This window comes from Bufo bufo, chromosome 8 (assembly GCF_905171765.1).
Source record: "Bufo bufo chromosome 8, aBufBuf1.1, whole genome shotgun sequence".
In the NCBI taxonomy this organism is placed as follows: domain Eukaryota; kingdom Metazoa; phylum Chordata; class Amphibia; order Anura; family Bufonidae; genus Bufo; species Bufo bufo.
This window is the reverse complement of record NC_053396.1, coordinates 7,434,637-7,454,486: the sequence shown is the minus strand read 5'-3', so window position 1 is coordinate 7,454,486 and position 19,850 is coordinate 7,434,637. Positions and strand designations below refer to the sequence as shown.

The 19,850-nt window shown below is 46.7% G+C and overlaps 1 protein-coding gene across 2 annotated transcripts in view; it reads right to left on the bottom strand.

The window, feature by feature from the left end:
* Positions 1–12,731, bottom strand: part of LOC120977362 (histo-blood group ABO system transferase-like) — a 50,257-nt gene extending 37,526 nt beyond the window's left edge. For both annotated transcript variants that reach the window (XM_040405287.1, XM_040405288.1), the window contains exon 1: positions 12,568–12,731. In XM_040405287.1, the coding sequence (XP_040261221.1) occupies positions 12,568–12,577 (10 nt within the window). In that variant the 5' untranslated portion in view covers positions 12,578–12,731. The remainder of the gene's footprint in view (positions 1–12,567) is intronic.
* Positions 12,732–19,850: the final 7,119 nt, after the last annotated feature.

Genomic DNA, 19,850 nt, shown 5'->3' with positions numbered 1-19,850 from the left:
AGTTTAAAGTGCTCCCTTTCCCAATTTTACATATAAAAATTACAAACAATAAAAAATAAGCATATTACATATTGCCATGCCTGAAAAAGTGTGAAAAATAAAAAATATCTCCTATGCAGTGAACGCCGTAACAGAAAAAAAAAATCACAACCGCACGATGTATAGCTTGTGACTCCTGGTAGTCATACTTTTTTTTTTTGGCCCTGTGTCTGTAAGGTTGGCCACCCCTGATCTGTAGTTTTTATCGATACCAGACTGTCTATGACTTTTCCATCATATTTTATTCCATTTTTATTTTGGAAAGTTACGCATTAAAAACATACTGAATCGGCCATTTTGATATTTTTTTCCGTTTGTCGTATGGGAATAATATTTTTATAGTTTGGGTGAGCCTATGATTATTTTTTTTATTCTAGGGAAAGGGAGGGGTGTGAGCTGAACATTGATATTTATTTTTTTTATATTTTTAAAATCTTTTTTTTTTTCCCTTTGGAAAATACTAGTATTGGAAAATACTAGTAATCAGGCTGAAAGCCTTGTACAGGCTCAGGCCTATTACTAGTATGGATCGATATCCTCGATCTCCGCCAGGGGACGGCTGCCCAGTCTGGGAAGTGTGCAGCTTCCAGTTTTAGCGCTCTCCTATTTGACCACGGCATCTGAGCAGTTACATGTCTGCGATCGGCATTATTGCTGATCTCAGACATTATCCCCAGGTCTCTGCTGTTTAACCCCCTTAAGGACCGGGCTCATTTTCACCTTCAGGACCAGGCCATTTTTTGCAAATCTGACCAGTGTCACTTTATGTTTGAATAACTTTAAAATGCTTTTACTTATCCAGGCCATTCTGAGTTTGTTTTTTCGTCACATGTTGTACTTCATGACACTGGTAAAATGGAGTAAAAAAATTCATTTTTATTTAAAAAAAAAAAAACAAATTTACCAAAATTTTTGAAAAATTTGCTAATTTCAAAGTTACAATTTCTCTACTTCTATAATACATAGTAATACCTCCAAAAATAGTTATTACTTTACATTCCCCATATGTCTACTTCATGTTTGGATCATTTTGGGAATGACATTTTATTTTTTGGAGACGTTACAAGGCTTAGTAGTTTAGAAATTTCAGAAATTTTCCAAAACCCACTTTTTAAGGACCAGTTCAGGTCTGAAGTCACTTTGTGAGGCTTACATAATAGAAACCACCCAAAAATGACCCTATTTTGGAAACTACACCCCTCAAGGTATTTAAAACAGATTTTACAAACTTTGTTAACCCTTTAGGTGTTCCACAAGAGTTATTGGCTAATGGAGATGAAATTTCAGAATTTAAATTTTTGGGCAAATTTCCATTTTAATCCATTTTTTCCATTAACAGCCAAACAAAATAAAAAATAAAGTGAAAAAATAAAAAAATATTCAAACTCGCTGATCAGCGGTCTGTAGCGCTCAGGGGGGCAAGCGGCAGCACCACTGGGGGGGGTCTAGGGTCACACAGCTGAGTGATGCTGAAAAACAATATATATATTTTTCCCCCTAAACTCACCCTGCCTAATCTAAGCTGTCCCTAAACCTGTCCCAAAGTACCTTTTTAGTGCCAGATGGCACTGTGGTGGCTCAGATGGGGGGTGCTGGGCATAGATCCACGAGGCTCCTCTCTCCGCGGCTCCAGGACGCAGTGTGGAGGAGCAGAGCTGGGGGAAGTTTAACCCCCGCCCACCTTTGCAGCCAATAGGAAGCGATCCTGAGAGGTGATGTCACCATCACCTCTCAGGATCTAAGGATGGTGATTGGTGGTGTATTATCACACCACCGATCACCATCCTATTCCGGGTTATCGGGTCACCGGAGACAGCGATCTGCATTATTGCCGGTCATGGTAATTAGCCGCAGGTCTCTGCTGTATGAAACGGCAGAGACCTGCCGGCCATGGCGCCCGCTGCACATCGCTCCAGCGTCGTACATGTATGGGGCTCTTAGCGAAGGGGTTGATAATGGAGGATTATTATTGTTGGGGGCCTAGGTGAAAAATAATATGCACACGCTCGCACAGTATTGGGGGTAGCTGCAGGATGACAGTGTTGAGGCACCAGGAGGGAGAGGCCAATAGTAAAGTAAGGAATCTAAAAATATTTTCTGTGATAAACTTGGCAGAGTCAAGATGCGGCTGAAAGAAGGTATCACGGCGGTATTTCCTTTTTCCGAATGAAGACGTTGAGGAAAGTCTACATCACAGGAGATGTCACTGGATGGATGAGGTATGTGGTGCTGTATTCTCCTGTATATAATAATGTCCATCCACATATCTGTTTCACGGTAGGGTTGGGGGAGTAGATTGAGAATATGGCCGACCCTGCTGCATCCTGGCCCCAGACCTCAGCTCACACTGTGCGTGTTCTGAATTCTGGGGCCTCACATCCATCTACTACATTATCTGTATTCAGAGAGTTATCACTGTGTTATCTGTGGTGTTACATAGGACTGCAGGTGACATCTACTACATTATCTGTACTCAGACAGTTATCACTGTGTTATCTGTGGTGTTACATAGGACTGCAGGCGACATCTACTACATTATCTGTACTCAGAGTTATCACTGTGTTATCTGTGGTGTTACATAGGACTGCAGGCGACATCTACTACATTATCTGTACTCAGAGTTATCACTGTGTTATCTGTGGTGTTACATAGGACTGCAGGTGACATCTACTACATTATCTGTATTCAGAGTTATCACTGTGTTATCTGTGGTGTTACATAGGACTGCAGGCGACATCTACTACATTATCTGTACTCAGAGAGTTATCACTGTGTTATCTGTGGTGTTACATAGGACTGCAGGCGACATCTACTACATTATCTGTACTCAGAGAGTTATCACTGTGTTATCTGTGGTGTTACATAGGACTGCAGGTGACATCTACTACATTATCTGTATTCAGAGTTATCACTGTTATCTGTGGTGTTACATAGGACTGCAGGTGACATCTACTGCATTATCTGTATTCAGACAGTTATCACTGTGTTATCTGGAGTGTTACATAGGACTGCAGGTGACATCTACTGCATTATCTGTATTCAGACAGTTATCACTGTGTTATCTGGAGTGTTACATAGGACTGCAGGTGACATCTACTACATTATCTGTACTCAGAGAGTTATCACTGTGTTATCTGTGGTGTTGCATAGGACTGCAGGTGACATCTACTACATTATCTGTATTCAGAGTTATCACTGTGTTATCTGGAGTGTTACATAGGACTGCAGGTGACATCTACTACATTATCTGTACTCAGAGTTATCACTGTGTTATCTGGAGTGTTACATAGGACTGCAGGTGACATCTACTACATTATCTGTACTCAGAGAGTTATCTCTGTGTTATCTGTGGTGTTACATAGGACTGCAGGTGACATCTACTACATTATTTGTTTTAAAAAAAGGGGCGTGGTCACAGGTTGGGGGGGGGGGAGCGCAATACTTGGCTTGCCCCGGGTGCTGGCTACCCACGCTACACCACTGGCGCTCGCGAGCAGGCACCATCTTCAAAGACCGGCTTCGGCTGTACATCTACAACAGAGGTCCAGAAGGAGTTAATGGCTGCACAATAAAAAAGCGGCAGCGCTGTGGGGTCATGACCCTAAAGAGCCATTAGCTTTAACCACTTAGTGACAGGTACTGTAGCAAGTGCTTGCCAGCCTAATGACGCCCAAAGCCTGCCTTAACCTCAGTGGTTTAGAGAGGGGGGGAGGGGGGGGGCTGTCACCCCATCAGTGCCCATAAATGTGCCAAATAAAAACATTAAAAAAAATACTTTTTTTCCTTTACAAAATGCTTTATGATGGAAAGAAAAGAATGAGTACCGCCATGTCACCTAACAACTCAACACACATGGTGAACTATGTAAAAAAAAAAAAAAAAAATAAAAGAATTCATTTTTTTTCCAGCCCTTATATACAGTAACTTCAAAGTGATAAAGACAAACGCTGCAAGTCGTCCTACGGAAGGTTATCTCGGTGGGCAGCCACGGCATTAAAACTACGTTTTATGCGAATCGACTTTGGATGTTTCATGCGAAGTCAATTCGCTCATCCATGTAGTGGGTTTATTGTGTAAACCTAGTGGAACATAAAAAGTCCACAAATCTGGTTTTGTTAAACTTGTTACTGATCCAGAGAGTTAAAGGATAACCGTCATATTTTCACTCAAAATTCAATTTTCATATATGTCGTTGTTGCTGTGGTGGTGATCCGTAATCACTAATTATTGTGTTCACATTCCACTTGTTTAATAAGATTCCGTCCATAGCAACCGCTCCTCACAAGACGTCTTCCTGACTATCTTCTCAAGATTAGAATGAAGAGTCCCAGCAGACGTGACTTGAATGCTCATAAAGAATTTATTGCCAAATAATAATGTGTCCTATATTGGGACATATTGTTATTTGGCAATACATTTTTGATGAGCATTCAAGTCACGTCTGCTGGGACTCTTCATTCTAATACACGTGGAACCGGTCCTGTCCCGTGCAGCAAGCAAGTGCCGGCCAACCTATTCTTATCTTCTCAAGATGCCCGGCGATGTCCTTACCCTGAGGCTAAGACCTCCCTCACTAACTACCCAGAATTCATTCAGCTCACCTCGGGAACGCGCAGCCTCACCCCAACCAATCGGCTTTCTCCAGACTTAAACATTTTTATCGCGAATATTGGCACTATCCCGGCCCGATGGGAGTTCGCACGCAGCGTTCGGGACTGCCCTCTACTACATCCTCCGCCTTCTGTATATAGAAGATAGGAGACGGAGGACACCTAGCAACGCTGTTTTGTCCGCACTACTGAAATGCCTGGGGGAGGAGAGAACGTGCTGCAATTACTAGGTAATTCAATACCTATACAAAAGTAGTAACTAGGGAACTAAGGTAAACTTAGTCTGACCAATCCAATTACATAATAAGAAAAATATGACAGTTATCCTTTAAGAACTTTTCAAAAAGACGGTGCTTTTTATCCTCTTATCAGTGAAAAAGTTGAAAGGAATCTTTCATGCAATTTTTTAAGATTTTGTCAATTTTAAAATTGGATTTTTTGTACTCACCGTAAAATCCTTTTCTCGTAGTAGGCATTGGGGGACACAGCACTATGGGTATATGTCCAACTACCACTAGGAGGCGACACTAGACATAAAGTGTTGGCTCCTCCCCGTTGAGCTATACCCTCTCCACAGACACTAGGCAGCTCAGTTTGTACCAAAAGCAGTAGGAGAGAGAAGAAAGGCAAGGAACCAACAACTCCCGTACCGGGAAAGATCAAGAGACCAGCCCGGAGAAGCTGAAGTAAAACAACATAGGGAGGGATCTGTGTCCCCCAATGCCTACTACGAGAAAAGGATTTTACGGTGAGTACAAAAAATCAAATTTTCTCGTGCATGGCATTGGGGGACACAGCACCATGGGACGTCCCAAAGCAGTCCCCGAGGGTGGGAAGAACAACCATGCCACCTGTGGGCATACAGGTGCGGAAGAACCATGTGACCCAACAGGAGAAAAGCACGGAATAGGCAGGAAGCCTCATAACAAGGGAGAAACTCCAAGGAGGCCACAGTGACGACTGCCAGCACCCCAGGACAAATGCCTGGGAGAAGGTCCCAAAAGGAGAAGGCAAAGGAACACCCAGCTCAGCCGAAGGCTGGAGGGAAAGTAGGACAGCACCGTGTATCGGATCTACCCAACATCCCAATTGTCTCAGGCGAAAGCACAAACACCCTGAGGTCAACCCCTGAAGGGCCAGGGGAGCAAGGGAAATTGGAATCACTGAAGGCCAAACGAGAGAGTGAAGCTATAGCAAGGCTCACATGTGAGTGGAGCAGGTCCTACCCTCACCGCAAAGCCGGTGAAAAAGCTAAGCGCCCTATTGAAAGGAAAAGATCCTAAAGGCGCTAAGGGAAACCGCCAACCCCTGGAAGGGGAGGGGGTCGTAGGTAAAAACCAGGAAAAGAGAAAAGACAAGACCTGCATCCCCAACCAGGAGACGAGGAACGAGCCTCTGAAAACAAAATATCGCTGAGAAGCACAAGACCGGAGAAACTCTGGCGAAACTCATTATCAGGGAAGAAGGGAACCAGATGCAAGCCCAGGAAATCTCAGCAGGGGCACCCTGGAGAGAGGGAAGCCATAGCAAGGCTCACATATGAAGGGAGCAGGACTCCCCCCACCGCGAAGCAGGTGATGAAGTTAAACGTCCTATTGGAAAGAGAAAACTCCCAAAGGCGCTAAGTGAAACCGCCAACCCTTGGAAAGGGAGGGGGTAGGAAGTAAAGGCCAGGTGAAAAGAAAAAAATAAGAGAAGACCTGCATCCCAAAACCAGGAGACGAGGAACGAGCCCCTGAAAATAAAATAATCGCTGAGAAGCGCAAGACCGGAGAAACTCCGGCCAAATGAAGTATCAGGGAGATGCAGGGCAAGGAAATCTCAGCAGGGACACACTGGACTGAGAGACATGGGAGGAGAAGGAGAGTACTCCCAACAGTCTAAGGAGGAAGGCTCTACAAACAGGAGGAGTCCATCCCGAAGGAGACCATAAGGTGGAAATGCAAACCGTAGCACTAAACCACTCAACACCAGGTACTTGAAGTGGGAGGATGGGAAGACAGACATGAATCCCATGAGGTCCAAAAAGCTATTGGAATATCCAAGAAAAAATGAAAAGAACCATCCGATGGGAAGGAATTGGCCATAGACAACTAGCCATTCAAAGAATAGTGGCTAGCAATCTGCATACATTGTCCCGGGGAGGGCAAATACAGCGGCTTGGGTTGTACCACTAAAACCACAGACGCCCATATGCATAAGGAATGGCGAAGTCGCTATAAAAGAAACGGGAGTGACTACACGAAATGTAGGAACCAGCTGCGACCGACATACAGAAGGCTCCCAGGGGGAGAGAGTACCAGATGGGCGCAGACAATAGCAAGGTCCCAAAGGACTGCCCTCTGTTAGATAGTACAACTAAGCAGAGAATATAAGGGAACACCCGGACCCAGAAGGAACTACGGAACCCTGTCCTATGTCAGAGCAATCAGCAGAAAATTCACCTACCAGGCAGGTGTGTGGCGCTCAGTGGTTCTGTCCCTGACTCATCAGGGAGGATGTCCAGCGAGGATATATCGCTGACCCCAGGAGGATTCCGTGTGGCGGAGGACATCCAGTGATGGCCGAAAACTGCTGCAGCGGCCGGTGCTCAGCAAGCTACGTATCCCAACAAGGAGAAGATCCAGTGGAGATCACTGTACTCCACGAGGAATGGTCCGCCCTGTAATAGAAAACAACGCGGACACTCCTTTATAATATGTGGAACGCGGAGTGCAGCCGGAAGTAGTATTTGATAAGAATGGCAATGGCAACCCTAGCACAAAAAACAACAACCACCAGGCCATAGTGTAGGGAGCGTGGTTGTATGTGGACCACCCACCAGATCAGAACAGATCAGTCATATACTGGGTACACCAGAAGTAGTAAAAGACCGACAAGGAGGAGGTTGGGCTGGCCCACCCCTGCCAGATATGGCTACCATGTTCGTGCTGAACCAGGATGCCGAAAAGGGAAGTAACCAACATCCGCAGCACAGATTAGAGCCCAGGGAAGGAAGCACCCAGTAATACAGAAACTGTATGGGCCACAGATTGCACCATAGGGCCCAGCACGTGGGGACTAAAAATACACACCCAAAACCGAGGTAAAGTGGCTGCATGTTGCACACTAAGGAGGGAGGAAACAAAGCCACAGCATCCAGGAATGCGACCGCATTTGGAAGGTACAGGTCCTCAACCTGTAAGGTAGAAATGAGGCTGTGTAGTGCAGAGATACGACCAGACCGGTGCAATGGGTACAGCATCTGGAGATGGCCGAGGTACTAGGTCTAAGATTAGAGCGATGTGGCCACATAAAGCACCCTAGGACCAGAGAAATGCAACGGCTGCCACGTTAGCTATGGCACCTATATTTCGCTCGGGAAGGGAAAAATAGGGCCGCACGGTACCACAAGGAACGACAGGTGCACACCACAACTAGGTAAGTGCAATGGCAACTGAAGAATGCCCTCTATTTCACCTAAAAAGAGGGAAATAGGGCCGCATGGCACACCATAGAGCCCGACAGGTGTAACGGCTGCAGCATCAGAGACGGTGCAGGAACTCACCTAAGAAGGGAGTAAGATGGTTGTTTGGTGCACTGAGGTTGCAGTGGCAACGGCACTACAAAGTGGCCTCAATATCTCGTCCGGTAAGGGAGAAATAGTGCCGCAAGGTACACCATAAGGCCAGACAGAAGCAACGGCAACAGCTCCTGGAGATAGAGAAGTTAAATAAAAATGAAGGGCACGAGGTGGCAGCCTGGTGCCCACTAGAACCAAACAGAGGCAATTGCACAGCAATTGAGAGTGGCCTCTATATCTCGCCGAGAAGGGAGAAATAGTGCCGCACGGAACAATAGAGCCCGCCAGGGATACTGGATACAGCATCAGGAGATGGTGTAAGGGACTCTACCCAAGAAGGGAGCAAGGTGGCTGGAAACAGACAGGTGCAATTGCTACGGCAATTGAAGGCGGCCTGTGTGTCTCGCCCGGTAGGGGGAAATAGTGCCGCATGGAACACCTAACCAGTCAGCAGGAACTCTACCTATGAAAGTAACAAGGCAGCTGGAAACAGACAGATGTAATCGCCACGGCATAGAAGCCGGCCTGTATTCTCTGGTACAGGCATTACAAAAGAACCTTTAGAGGCCGAGAAGGGGAGCCAACCCTACAAGTGGCGTTTGCCTGAATTATCAGCTTGCCTAGAACATAGCCCCTGGATAGGGGAACCAGGAAGGTCTGTCGTGCACAGCCTACGAGGGCGTACATACCAGAGACATCGCGTAGGTGTCCCAGTTGCTAAGCACGGTGACGGCTGCCTTACCTGTGCGGTAATTACCTGTGCAGGCAGGAGGGCGCCATCCGGAAGTCCACTAAAGGGGCACCAAACCTGGTAGGGTAGGTACCACCATGCACGTTTGACTTGACCACGCAGAGGGATTCTGCACGGTGGAAGACCGCCTGATGCTCTGTTCCAAGGGAATCGGTGCAGAGGTGTCCCCAGAGGCAACTGACAGAGAAGGCTTCGTCACCAGCCTCCGGCCTGTCCTGGGGGACCCGAGGATGCCGGGGAGGGGTGGAAGCTAGTTGAGACCACCCAAGGGTGGTCCATGGGCTACTCCTTGCGTGACCCTGTATCTTAGCGTGCGCGTGGCTCAGGGGGGAAGGAGACCGCAATTTGTAGGTAGCGCTCCAGCGAATCCGCCAGGGACTGAAGGATCGCCATGGAGGGAGCCCATTCGCGCGGGAGGGGGGGGCCCCTATCACAAAAGGGTGGGAGGGGGGACAAGGCGACCACGTGGAAACCTCCGTAGACAACGGACGCACAAAAATCGTGGCGATCCGATACGGAGGCTGGGAGAGGAGGCCCCATAGAGCAGCAGGGCTGACCTATCTGACCCCGGAAACAACAATTCCTAAGAGGTGCTGCAGCAGCTATATAGCAGGGCTGCAGGAGAATGCAGCAATAGAGAGGGGAGAGAGGGAAGGGGCCTGTGGAGCAATTCAGCCAGAGGCTGCCTTCCGGACCCCAGAAACTGTGCAGCGCACCCAGCGCAGAAGATGGCGACCGGAGATAGCAGGAGCCGGCGACCGGAGAAAGAAGGAGCCGACAGCCAGAGAAAGAACCGCCCCTCAGGGAGAGAGCGGAGAACCTGGGGCCGGCTTGGCAGGCAGAAGAGGCCCCTCCCAGGCTCCCCCCACGGAGGGGAGGAGACGGAGTAAGCCCGGGAAGAGAGAAAGTGGGCGGGGAGTTGCTGCCTAGTAGGCCCGAAAAGCCGGGGACTAAAGTAATGGAGCGCGGCCGGGAGCGAACGGCCGCGACCGCGATAGTGCCCCAGAATTGCCGCGACGAACGGGGGCCAGGTAGGGGAGAGAACTGAGGAAGAGACCCCCAGGGAGAGAAAAAACTGAAGGCCAGGGGCTTCAGGGGCCAGGATACAGCTGAGAGAAAAAACCCACAAACTATGTAGCAGAGGCAAATCAGCTTATCAGAGGCAAGGCATTGTCCCACACAGCAATAAAAGCTGTATCATGTATCCGGGTAGGGAACATGAGGGGGGAACGCGTCCAGGCCCGGGAAGGAGGGTGGGATCCCTAATCTAACATACTCACCCTCAGACGTCTTCAGGCGCGGCAGTAACCACCCCCTCGGCGGACTCAACACGGGAACCGTGGGACTGCCGGAATTCCACTGCGGAAGCAGATTTGGGGACTGGGTGGCTGCCAGGTACCTGAGTACGCGCCCGCAGGGGGACAACTAAAGTGGAACACGATGGAGCCACCCCTGCCGCAGGCCGAAACCTGCAGAGAAAGAAAAAATTATTAAAGAAAAAATAAAATAAAAAAGTAGCAGGATGACCTGCACAAAAAAGCAGGTCAGGTCTGCCTCCTATGGACACTAGAACAAGACTGAGCTGCCTAGTGTCTGTGGAGAGGGTATAGCCCAACGGGGAGGAGCCAACACTTTATGTCTAGTGTCGCCTCCTAGTGGTAGTTGGACATATACCCATGGTGCTGTGTCCCCCAATGCCATGCACGAGAAAGATTATTTTTTTTAGTTTTCACCTTTTTGGAAATATGAAAAATGAAATAATAATATTCCATGTTTCCCACTTGACCAGCAGAGGGAGCTAATGCAAACAAGCGGTTTATCCAAGCTACCTGTAATCTGGTTGCTGCACAAGTGGCCCGGGCCCTCTCCTTGCTGGTGACCTCGCACCTTCCCTGGTGTCTGTGTGCAAAAGGAGCGGGGAGTTGGTCTCTTTAATACCACTGTGTGGCACCATTACCTGGGAGTCTGCAGAGCAGGGAACGTTCAGGACGGTGTGAGAATATCCGAGCTGTTCTCTATATAATACACAGCGCAGTGGGAGGTGTATCCGAGCTGTTCTCTATATAATGCACAGCGCAGTGGGAGGTGTATCCAAGCTGCTCTCTATATAATGCACAGTGCAGTGGGAGGTGTATCCGAGCTGTTCTCTATATAATACACAGCGCAGTGGGAGGTGTATCCGATCTGTTCTCTATATAATGCACAGCGCAGTGGGAGGTGTATCCGAGCTGCTCTCTATATAATGCACAGTGCAGTGGGAGGTGTATCCGAGCTGCTCTCTATATAATGCACAGCGCAGTGGGAGGTGTATCCGAGCTGTTCTCTATATAATGCACAGCGCAGTGGGAGGTGTATCCGAGCTGTTCTCTATATAATGCACAGCGCAGTGGGAGGTGTATCCGATCTGTTCTCTATATAATGCACAGCGCAGTGGGAGGTGTATCCGAGCTGTTCTCTATATAATGCACAGCGCAGTAGGAGGTGTATCCGAGCTGTTCTCTGTATAATGCACAGCGCAGTGGGAGGTGTATCCGAGCTGTTCTCTATATAATGCACAGCGCAGTGGGAGGTGTATCCGAGCTGTTCTCTATATAATGCACAGCGCAGTGGGAGGTGTATCCGATCTGTTCTCTATATAATGCACAGCGCAGTGGGAGGTGTATCCGAGCTGTTCTCTATATAATGCACAGCGCAGTGGGAGGTGTATCCGATCTGTTCTCTATATAATGCACAGCGCAGTGGGAGGTGTATCCGAGCTGTTCTCTATATAATGCACAGCGCAGTAGGAGGTGTATCCGAGCTGTTCTCTGTATAATGCACAGCGCAGTGGGAGGTGTATCCGAGCTGCTCTCTATATAATGCACAGTGCAGTGGGAGGTGTATCCGAGCTGTTCTCTATATAATGCACAGCGCAGTGGGAGGTGTATCCGAGCTGCTCTCTATATAATGCACAGCGCAGTGGGAGGTGTATCCGAGCTGCTCTCTATATAATGCATTATATGGATTCCGTTATTTTCCGCTATGGCTTTCCATTATAACATGCTTATAACGGAATACATAACGCTGATGTGAACCCTCACTAAGGGTTCAGAACGTGGGGCAATCAATGACCGATAGAAACAATATTCCCAGAGTAAAAATCAATCCAGAGTCAAATTTATGACTATCATGAAGTACAATGTGTCACGAGAAAACAATCTCAGAATGGCCCGGATAAATGAAAGTGTTCCAAAGCAATTACCACATAAAGTGACGCATGTGTCAGATTTGTAAATTTTGACCTGGACACTGGGGCATCAATGACCCTTGGTCATGAAAGGGTTAAGGGCAATCAATGACAGATAGAAACAATATTCCCAGAGTAGAAAAAAACCCTATAATAAATAAGAATAATCCAAATACAAATCCATTTTATGAATATAAATATTATTATAAAACCACATGGAAGGAATAGACACATTTACAGTAAAACATAACAAAAGATATTCTAGGAAGATACAGTAAGTGATAAAAATTACAGATTTTTCTAATTGCTTTTATAGAAATTATTTTATCATTTTGTAACTGAATGTATCCATCTCTCGTGAACTTCTTATAATACTTACGTTTCTCCATGATCACGGCAGCTCTTATGTACGGATGTGTCCGCTGTAGTAACCGGCTCTTGGAGCTTTCAGATCTGCTTGGTGAGTTTGTTTCGGAAGCAAAAAATAAACAGGAGTGGTTTTGAAAAAGGGGAGACGTTGCATCTGCCCGTAAAACCTTTTACCATTTACCTGATTTTGGCTTCCAACCCCACCTCAAGAAACCTGAATATCTGGCCCTTCAGATGAGAAGTAGGGTGTGGTGACATTTAGCTCTTCCAAAACATGAAAGTTCAACCTGTAAAACGCCTCGTTCAGGGAAGTAAGTGGTAATTTGCTGGTTCTGGCCTAATTAATTCCGCCTCTTCTTCCGGTATCTGTTGTGTGTGCAGAGGACAAACATCAACCATCCCCAAGGTCCTCCCAATCTCTGGGACCTGTTTTATGCTAAATGTAATTTGCACTTTAATGCCTAAATCTACAAGTGGGGCTATCCTGGAGGACACTGCATTAGCTGCTGTAAAGGGCGAGTCCACATGGACTGGAAGTATACACCACAATCTAATCTGACACAAAATATGGGGATTTGTTGCAGAATTGCTGTGGATTTTACCCCTTGCAGCTCTCTATAGGATGTGTAGGTAACTCCTGTGTATTATGGTTGCCAGGACCCTATAAATGATAACGAAAGATTTGCCGGACATACAGGTTCAATAGATGTCAGCCGAAGAAGCGCCCCATAAACATGCATGCTCGGTTTGACCCAGAGTGCCTACATCTTCAGTGGGAAAGCGGAATCGGCCAGATACCTCGTTAGGACAAGCCATTTCTATTGATGGTGCGAGCCTGAACTCTAGGTCCCCCGGGATCATGACAATGAAAGGAGCCTAGGCATTCCTGCAAGTCACTCACACATTGGCTCGTCAGTATGGCGGTTGTGCCTAATACGGCAGCTTGACTCTCTGAGTGAAACCGCCAAGAGCATGTGCCTTCTAGAAGATTGCAACTGCTAAGCTATGGGCCCTCACTTAGGCCCTTTCACACAAACGAGTGCAATGCGTGACGTGAACGCCTAGCACCCGCACTGAATCCTGACCCATTTATTTGAATGGGTCTGTGTATATGAGCGTTTTTAATTTTCACGCATCAGTTCTTCGTTGTGTGAAAAATGCAGCATGTTCTATAGTCTGCGTTTTTTACGCAGCCCTGACCCCATAGAAGTGAATGGGGCTTCAGTGAAAAACGCATCACATCCGCAAGCAAGTGCGGATATGATGCGTTTTTCACTGATGGTTGCTAGGAGATGTTGTTTGTAAACCTTCAGTTTTTTATCACGCGCGTGAAAAATGCATCAAAACGCATTGCACCCGCACGGAAAAAACTGAACAACTGAACGTAATTGCAGACAAAACTGACAAAATGGTGCGAGTTTTTACTGAACGCAGCCGGAGCCAATCCGTCACGCTCTTTAGAAAGGGGCCTTAAGGGTATATGAGCGCTCGTCACTGATAATCTGGCAGTCTAATGCTGCCTCTAAATGCCCGATGAATGAGCAAACGCCCGTTCATCAGGCAGTCCTGATCTTTCAGCATGCTGGCAGCAGATCGATCTGTCTAATAGCCATCTGCCGCCGGCACACCGCTGTCCGGCGCTTGATGCGTCTAAGTTATGTAGAGGCGCATCGCCCGCTGGCCTGTATCTACGCCAGCACCCTCAGTGGAGGAGATTTAGATAATTTCCTACGCCTTAAACAGGCGTAGAAAAGGAAAATGAGACAGGCGGCTGGCCCCCACGCCGTGCCCCCTTTTTTAGAACTGGTGTACGTGGTGTGGATAGGGAAGAAGTCGCAGATTCTGCTGCAAATCCCCCTTGGGACCGTATCTACGACAGATATAGACCACAAATGGGCGTACATCTATTCATGCATGACCCCAGTGTGTCCAGACACGTCCTGCAAGCACACAATAATGATTCCACTAAAGGTGCTGTAACAACAAGAATACAAGAATCCCGCCCTGATTACAAGCTCTCAGAAAAAGGGGCGATGTTTGGGGCGTACCGGCTTCAGTCTCTGCACCCAGAGAGGAATTGTTTCTTAAAACCATCGACCTTCATGATTCAGATCCAATATCCACACAAGAAATACTCAGTATCTTCTAAGCTTCACATCAGAGTCCGTTTTTCTTCTCACCTAACATCCTTTCATTTACCCACAATAATAACTGGCCACAGCCCCCCCCCAGTACATTCAGTACCCAATCCCCCTCCAATTTACCATTACCCAAACAGTATTGCTCGCAGTCACAGTATCCATATTTATTTGGGGTACATGATGCGCTCCTACTTTTCCTATCCCACATGGGACCACGATACAGGCCTCCTGTAATGTAGTGATGTCACCAGTACCAGCCTCCTGTAATGTAGTGATGTCACCAGTACCAGCCTACTGTAATGTAGCGATGTCACTGGTACCAGCCTCCTGTAATGTAGTGATGTCACCGGTACCAGCCTCCTGTAATATAGTGGTGTCACCGGTACCGGCCTCCTGTTATGTAGTGGTGTCACCGGTACCGGCCTCCTGTTATGTAGTGGTGTCACCGGTACCGGCCTCCTGTAATATAGTGATGTCACCAGTACCAGCCTCCTGTAATATAGTGATGTCACTGGTACCAGCCTCCTGTAATGTAGTGATGTCACCGGTACCAGCCTTCTGTAATATAGTGATGTCACTGGTAACAGCCTACTGTAATACCAGTAATTTGTATAAAAATGGCGCTTGCCATGTTATCCAGATATTTGATGCAATTCGCAATGGAGTTCTGGTGCGTTTTGTTTAGTGACGTCCATATTTTTACACCGCGTTCCAAATTATTATGCAAAAGGTTTCTGCCAAACAAATTCATTGTATTAAGAGAGCAGGTGCTAAAATGCCATTACAAAGCAGCAAACAGGTACATGAAGCCTCTGGAGTCCGGTGGACCTCAAGGTGTATGACCCACCAGAGGCTGCAGTTGTGCATAAGCCTACTATTCAGCCACCCTCTAGTGCTCACAAGCAGAACGGTTGCAGAGGCCCAGACATACATGAAGACTCATTTTCAGTCTAGTTTACTGATGAGGGCTGTGCAACCCTGGATGGCCCAGATGGATGGAGTAGTGGATGGTTGGTGGATGGCCACCATGTCCCAACAAGGCTGCGATGCCAGGAAAGAGGTGGCGGAGTCATGTCTTGGCTGGAATCATGGGGATAGAGCTGGTAGAGCCCTTTAGGGTCCCTGAAAGTGTGAAAATGACCTCGGCAAAGTATATAGAGATTATGACTAACCACTTCAAAATTAATCTTCATGCTGACAATGCCCCATCTCATACTACAAAGAAGACCTCTAAGTCACTGTGTCACCGCCAGTTCTGTGAGAAGGTCTGGCAGACGTTCTTCTGTACCTCTTGCATGAGGTTCTTTGTTTGGTTTCACTTTGTCATCTCCTTTCCTTGTCCCAGCTGTCACCTATTTACACTAATTGTCTCCCTTTATATTCCCTCCCATACTGCCTCACTTTGCGGTTTATACTTCTTCCTGGATGAGTTGCTCACTGCTGGAGGCTGCTACTGCTGATTCCTCAGATAAGTTCTTTTCCTTTATTTGTGTTTCCTTGCTGGCTTGATTCTAGGTGACCCTGACTCCGTCCGTATTAAGTGCAGGGAGCCGGTGGTCGTGTCCCCTCACTATTATAGGGTTTTCAGGTGTCACACAGTATAAGGTACGTGGGCATGCAATCGTCTACCATAAAGACCTTTGCATGGGTATAGCAGTCAGGGAGAGCTCTAGGGATTTTATAGGGCTCACCCATATGCTCCTTAGTTTGTGATCAAGGCAGTCGGATGTTTATTTATAAGTTCCAGCTTTCTGCAACACCATCCGCGACACACTGGCTGCTATGGGCATAAAAGGAGAGAAACCCATGGTGTGGCCATCATCCATGACCTCAGCCCTATTGAGAACCTTTGGAGTCTCCCCAAGCAAAATATCTACGAGGGTAGGAGGCAGTTCACATAAAAACCACAGGGTGGCTATTCTCAAGCAGAAACTCTCCAAAAACTTACAAGGTCAATGGATGTAAGAATTGTGAAGGTGATATCAGAGAAGGGTCCTATGTGAACATGGAACTTGGCCTGTAAAGATGTTTTTGAATGAAATACCTTTTGATTTAAGTAAATGTGACCTCTTAAAGCTGCAAATTCAAGAAATTACCATTTTCAGTTCTTTACAACCTATAAAATGTCTCGAAACTCTTGTTGTGCAGAATAATTAGGAACAGTGCATTTTGTGCTTTTTAATTTGTGAAAAACATCCTGTTATCATTGGGAAGTTTGTTCAATAAAATGTGATTTTATACTCTGACGGTTGATGACTTGAACCTTATACTGTCACTTGCCATTTAGGAAAATCTGATTAAAATATCACTTAATAATAAGTTGGAACGCAGCGTACATGATTATTTTATTCCACTCAGTGGAAAAGTTGATGGACTTTGCCTCTGAAGACGACTCCATGAGGGGTCTTGGACTTCTGTCTTCATACAGGATGAAGCAAGATTTTGATTTTTTGATGCACATTTAAATTATAAAGATATGTGACTTTGTCTAAGCTTCATGGGGTCAGAGGTCGACTAAGCTTCACTTTTGCAGCATTTGGACTTTGCTGCAGATTTCAGCCTATGCAGTTAAAAGGACAAAATCGGCAGCATAAATTGACATTTCAAGGTGGATTTTGGACCCAGATGAAATGGTGATAAATGATCACTCATGTCTTCCCCTTAACGTGTTTGGACACAGATGCAATACACAAGAGTCTGCACTTTAGTACATTGCTTCTTGGTAGATATGCAGACAAATAAGTGGATCAGGTCCAGAACCTTCCTCCAATACCTCCGTGACAGTGGGCAATTCCAGATCGTTTCAATTATGTCTGCCCTCATCACGACTTCTTATTGATTATTACGCATGGACACCTGTAACACTGGCAGAAGAAATACACAAGACCCACACAACATCCCCGACCCCCCAGCAAAGGGGAAGAGACGCAACACTAAGCCAAAGGAGAGAGAGAGCTGCAGAGGCCAGGATCAAATTACAGGAAGGAGAAGAGGAGCTTATTATCACTGCACTGCATGACAGCCCAGAGGGAGGAGCTTATTATCACTGCACTACAGGACATCCCACAGGGGGGAGCTTATCACTGAACTACAGAACTGCCCAGAGGGAGGAGCTTATTATTAGTGTACTACAGGACAGCCCAGAGGGGGAAGCTTATTACTGTACTCCACAACAGCCCAGAGGGAGGAGCTTATTATCACTACACTTTAGAACAGTCCAGAGGGAGGAGCTTATCACTTCACTACAGAATGGCCCAGAGGGAGAAGCTTATTATCAATGTACAATAGGACAGCCCAGAGGGGGGAGCTCATTACTGTACTCCCCAACAGCCCAGAGGCAGGCATTTATTACTGTACTACAGAGCAGCCCAGAGGGAGGCGCTTATTAATAATGTTGATCGAGCATGCTCGGCCGAACACCAGTTCAGCTTGAGCATCTCGATGCTCGGCACATAGCGGTGCTCGAGCGATATGCTCGTCTCCTCCCCGCACGTTTGTTGGCTGCTAAGCAGCCAATAAACATGCAGGTAAGTACTGCCCTCACTGTAATGCCGTAGCCATTTTGGTTACTGATATTACAGTGATTGGCTGGCTGGAACGTGTCATCGGGTGCCGATGAAACGTGTTCGGCTCAGTGTTAGTCAGGGAGAGCTGTGCTTAGGAAGGGAAAGATAGTGTAGGGAGTGATCTACTTCTCACCATGAATGAACTGGGCTTCTCTCAAGCCGTTCACCTCCCTACACACAAGAGAGGCCATGCCTTGGACCTCCTATTTCATTCAGGACTATCAATATCCAAGATGGAAATAAATCCTGTAGTTTGGTCAGACCGTCACACTATCCACTTTTCCCTTGCAGGACCAGCTCTAAAATGCCAAGCAAAAGATCTCACAAAATACCGTTCTCTGAAAGGTCTATCTCCCCAACATCTTCAGCACAACCTAAACCTGGATGGACTAACAGAACACCGCTTAGACCTCGACTCCATGGTCCATAAATATAACTGCCTTGTATCATCTGCCTTTTGACTCTATTGCTCGCCTACGCATCAAACGCTCCGCACCATTACATCATGCGCGATGGTTCGACAAGTCCTTAAAGGAGCTAAAGAAAGAGGGACGCAGACTAGAACGAGAATGGCGCAAACACCAGCGCTCAAAGGATAAACACTCCCTAATTCGTCACCAAAAGAATTATCAGGCAATAATCAACAAGAAAAAGTCCTCTTTTCTATCACAGGAAATTGCAAAAGCAGCCAACAAACCAGCCCAGCTATTCCGCATAGTTGACAGTCTATGCAATCCATCGTGCCGGAATCCCAACATCACATCCTCTAAGGACCTATGTAAGAAATTTGCCCTCTTCTTCACAAACTCTCATCTATTCGGTCTGCTATCAAATCTACAACACCAAAAACCTATGCAGAGCCTCATAATGGATGCCACAACAACCTACTGCCATGGTCTGACTTTAAGGTAATTACCAAAGAAGCCATCTCAAACATCCGTCTAAACCTTTGTCAGACTACCTGCGACCTGGACCCTGGCCCCACACAGTTCATGCTGAAATGCCCTGATCTGTTCATGCAATAGGAGAAGAGAAAAAAGAGGTTGAGTGATTCCACCAGGGTTATTAGCCCTGGGGAAAAGGCGCCAGAGGGATGGAGAAGATGCTGGTGTAGATAAAGAAAAAGAAAATAGCACCACCGTCTACGTGCCGTTCAGTAACTATTAAGGGAAGGAAGCACAAGTGTTATAGGGAAGTGAAAAAACAATTTTCAATCCCAACAGACAAATACCAGTATTGGATGAATCTCGTCTGGTGGTTCCAAACCAACTGAATGGATCCAACCGGACGTGACTCAAAAAGAAAACACTATAGTAGGCGCCACTCCCAAGAGTATGGAGGAGATAGGTATGGTAAGTAATACCCCCTTATACCAGATGATGGTGATGATACAGAATAATCTCCTGACAGGAGGTTGGTGATTCTGAAGGTTAGAGTACTCACTTCACAGGGGGGGTAGTCATAGGATAAAGCTCAAGACACCAGTGACCAACTGCCCCCCTAGCCAGGATCGCATATCAGATGGTATCAATTGATGGCCGCCAAACGATAAGGCTTCTGATCAAATGCAGTTTATTTCAGTAGAA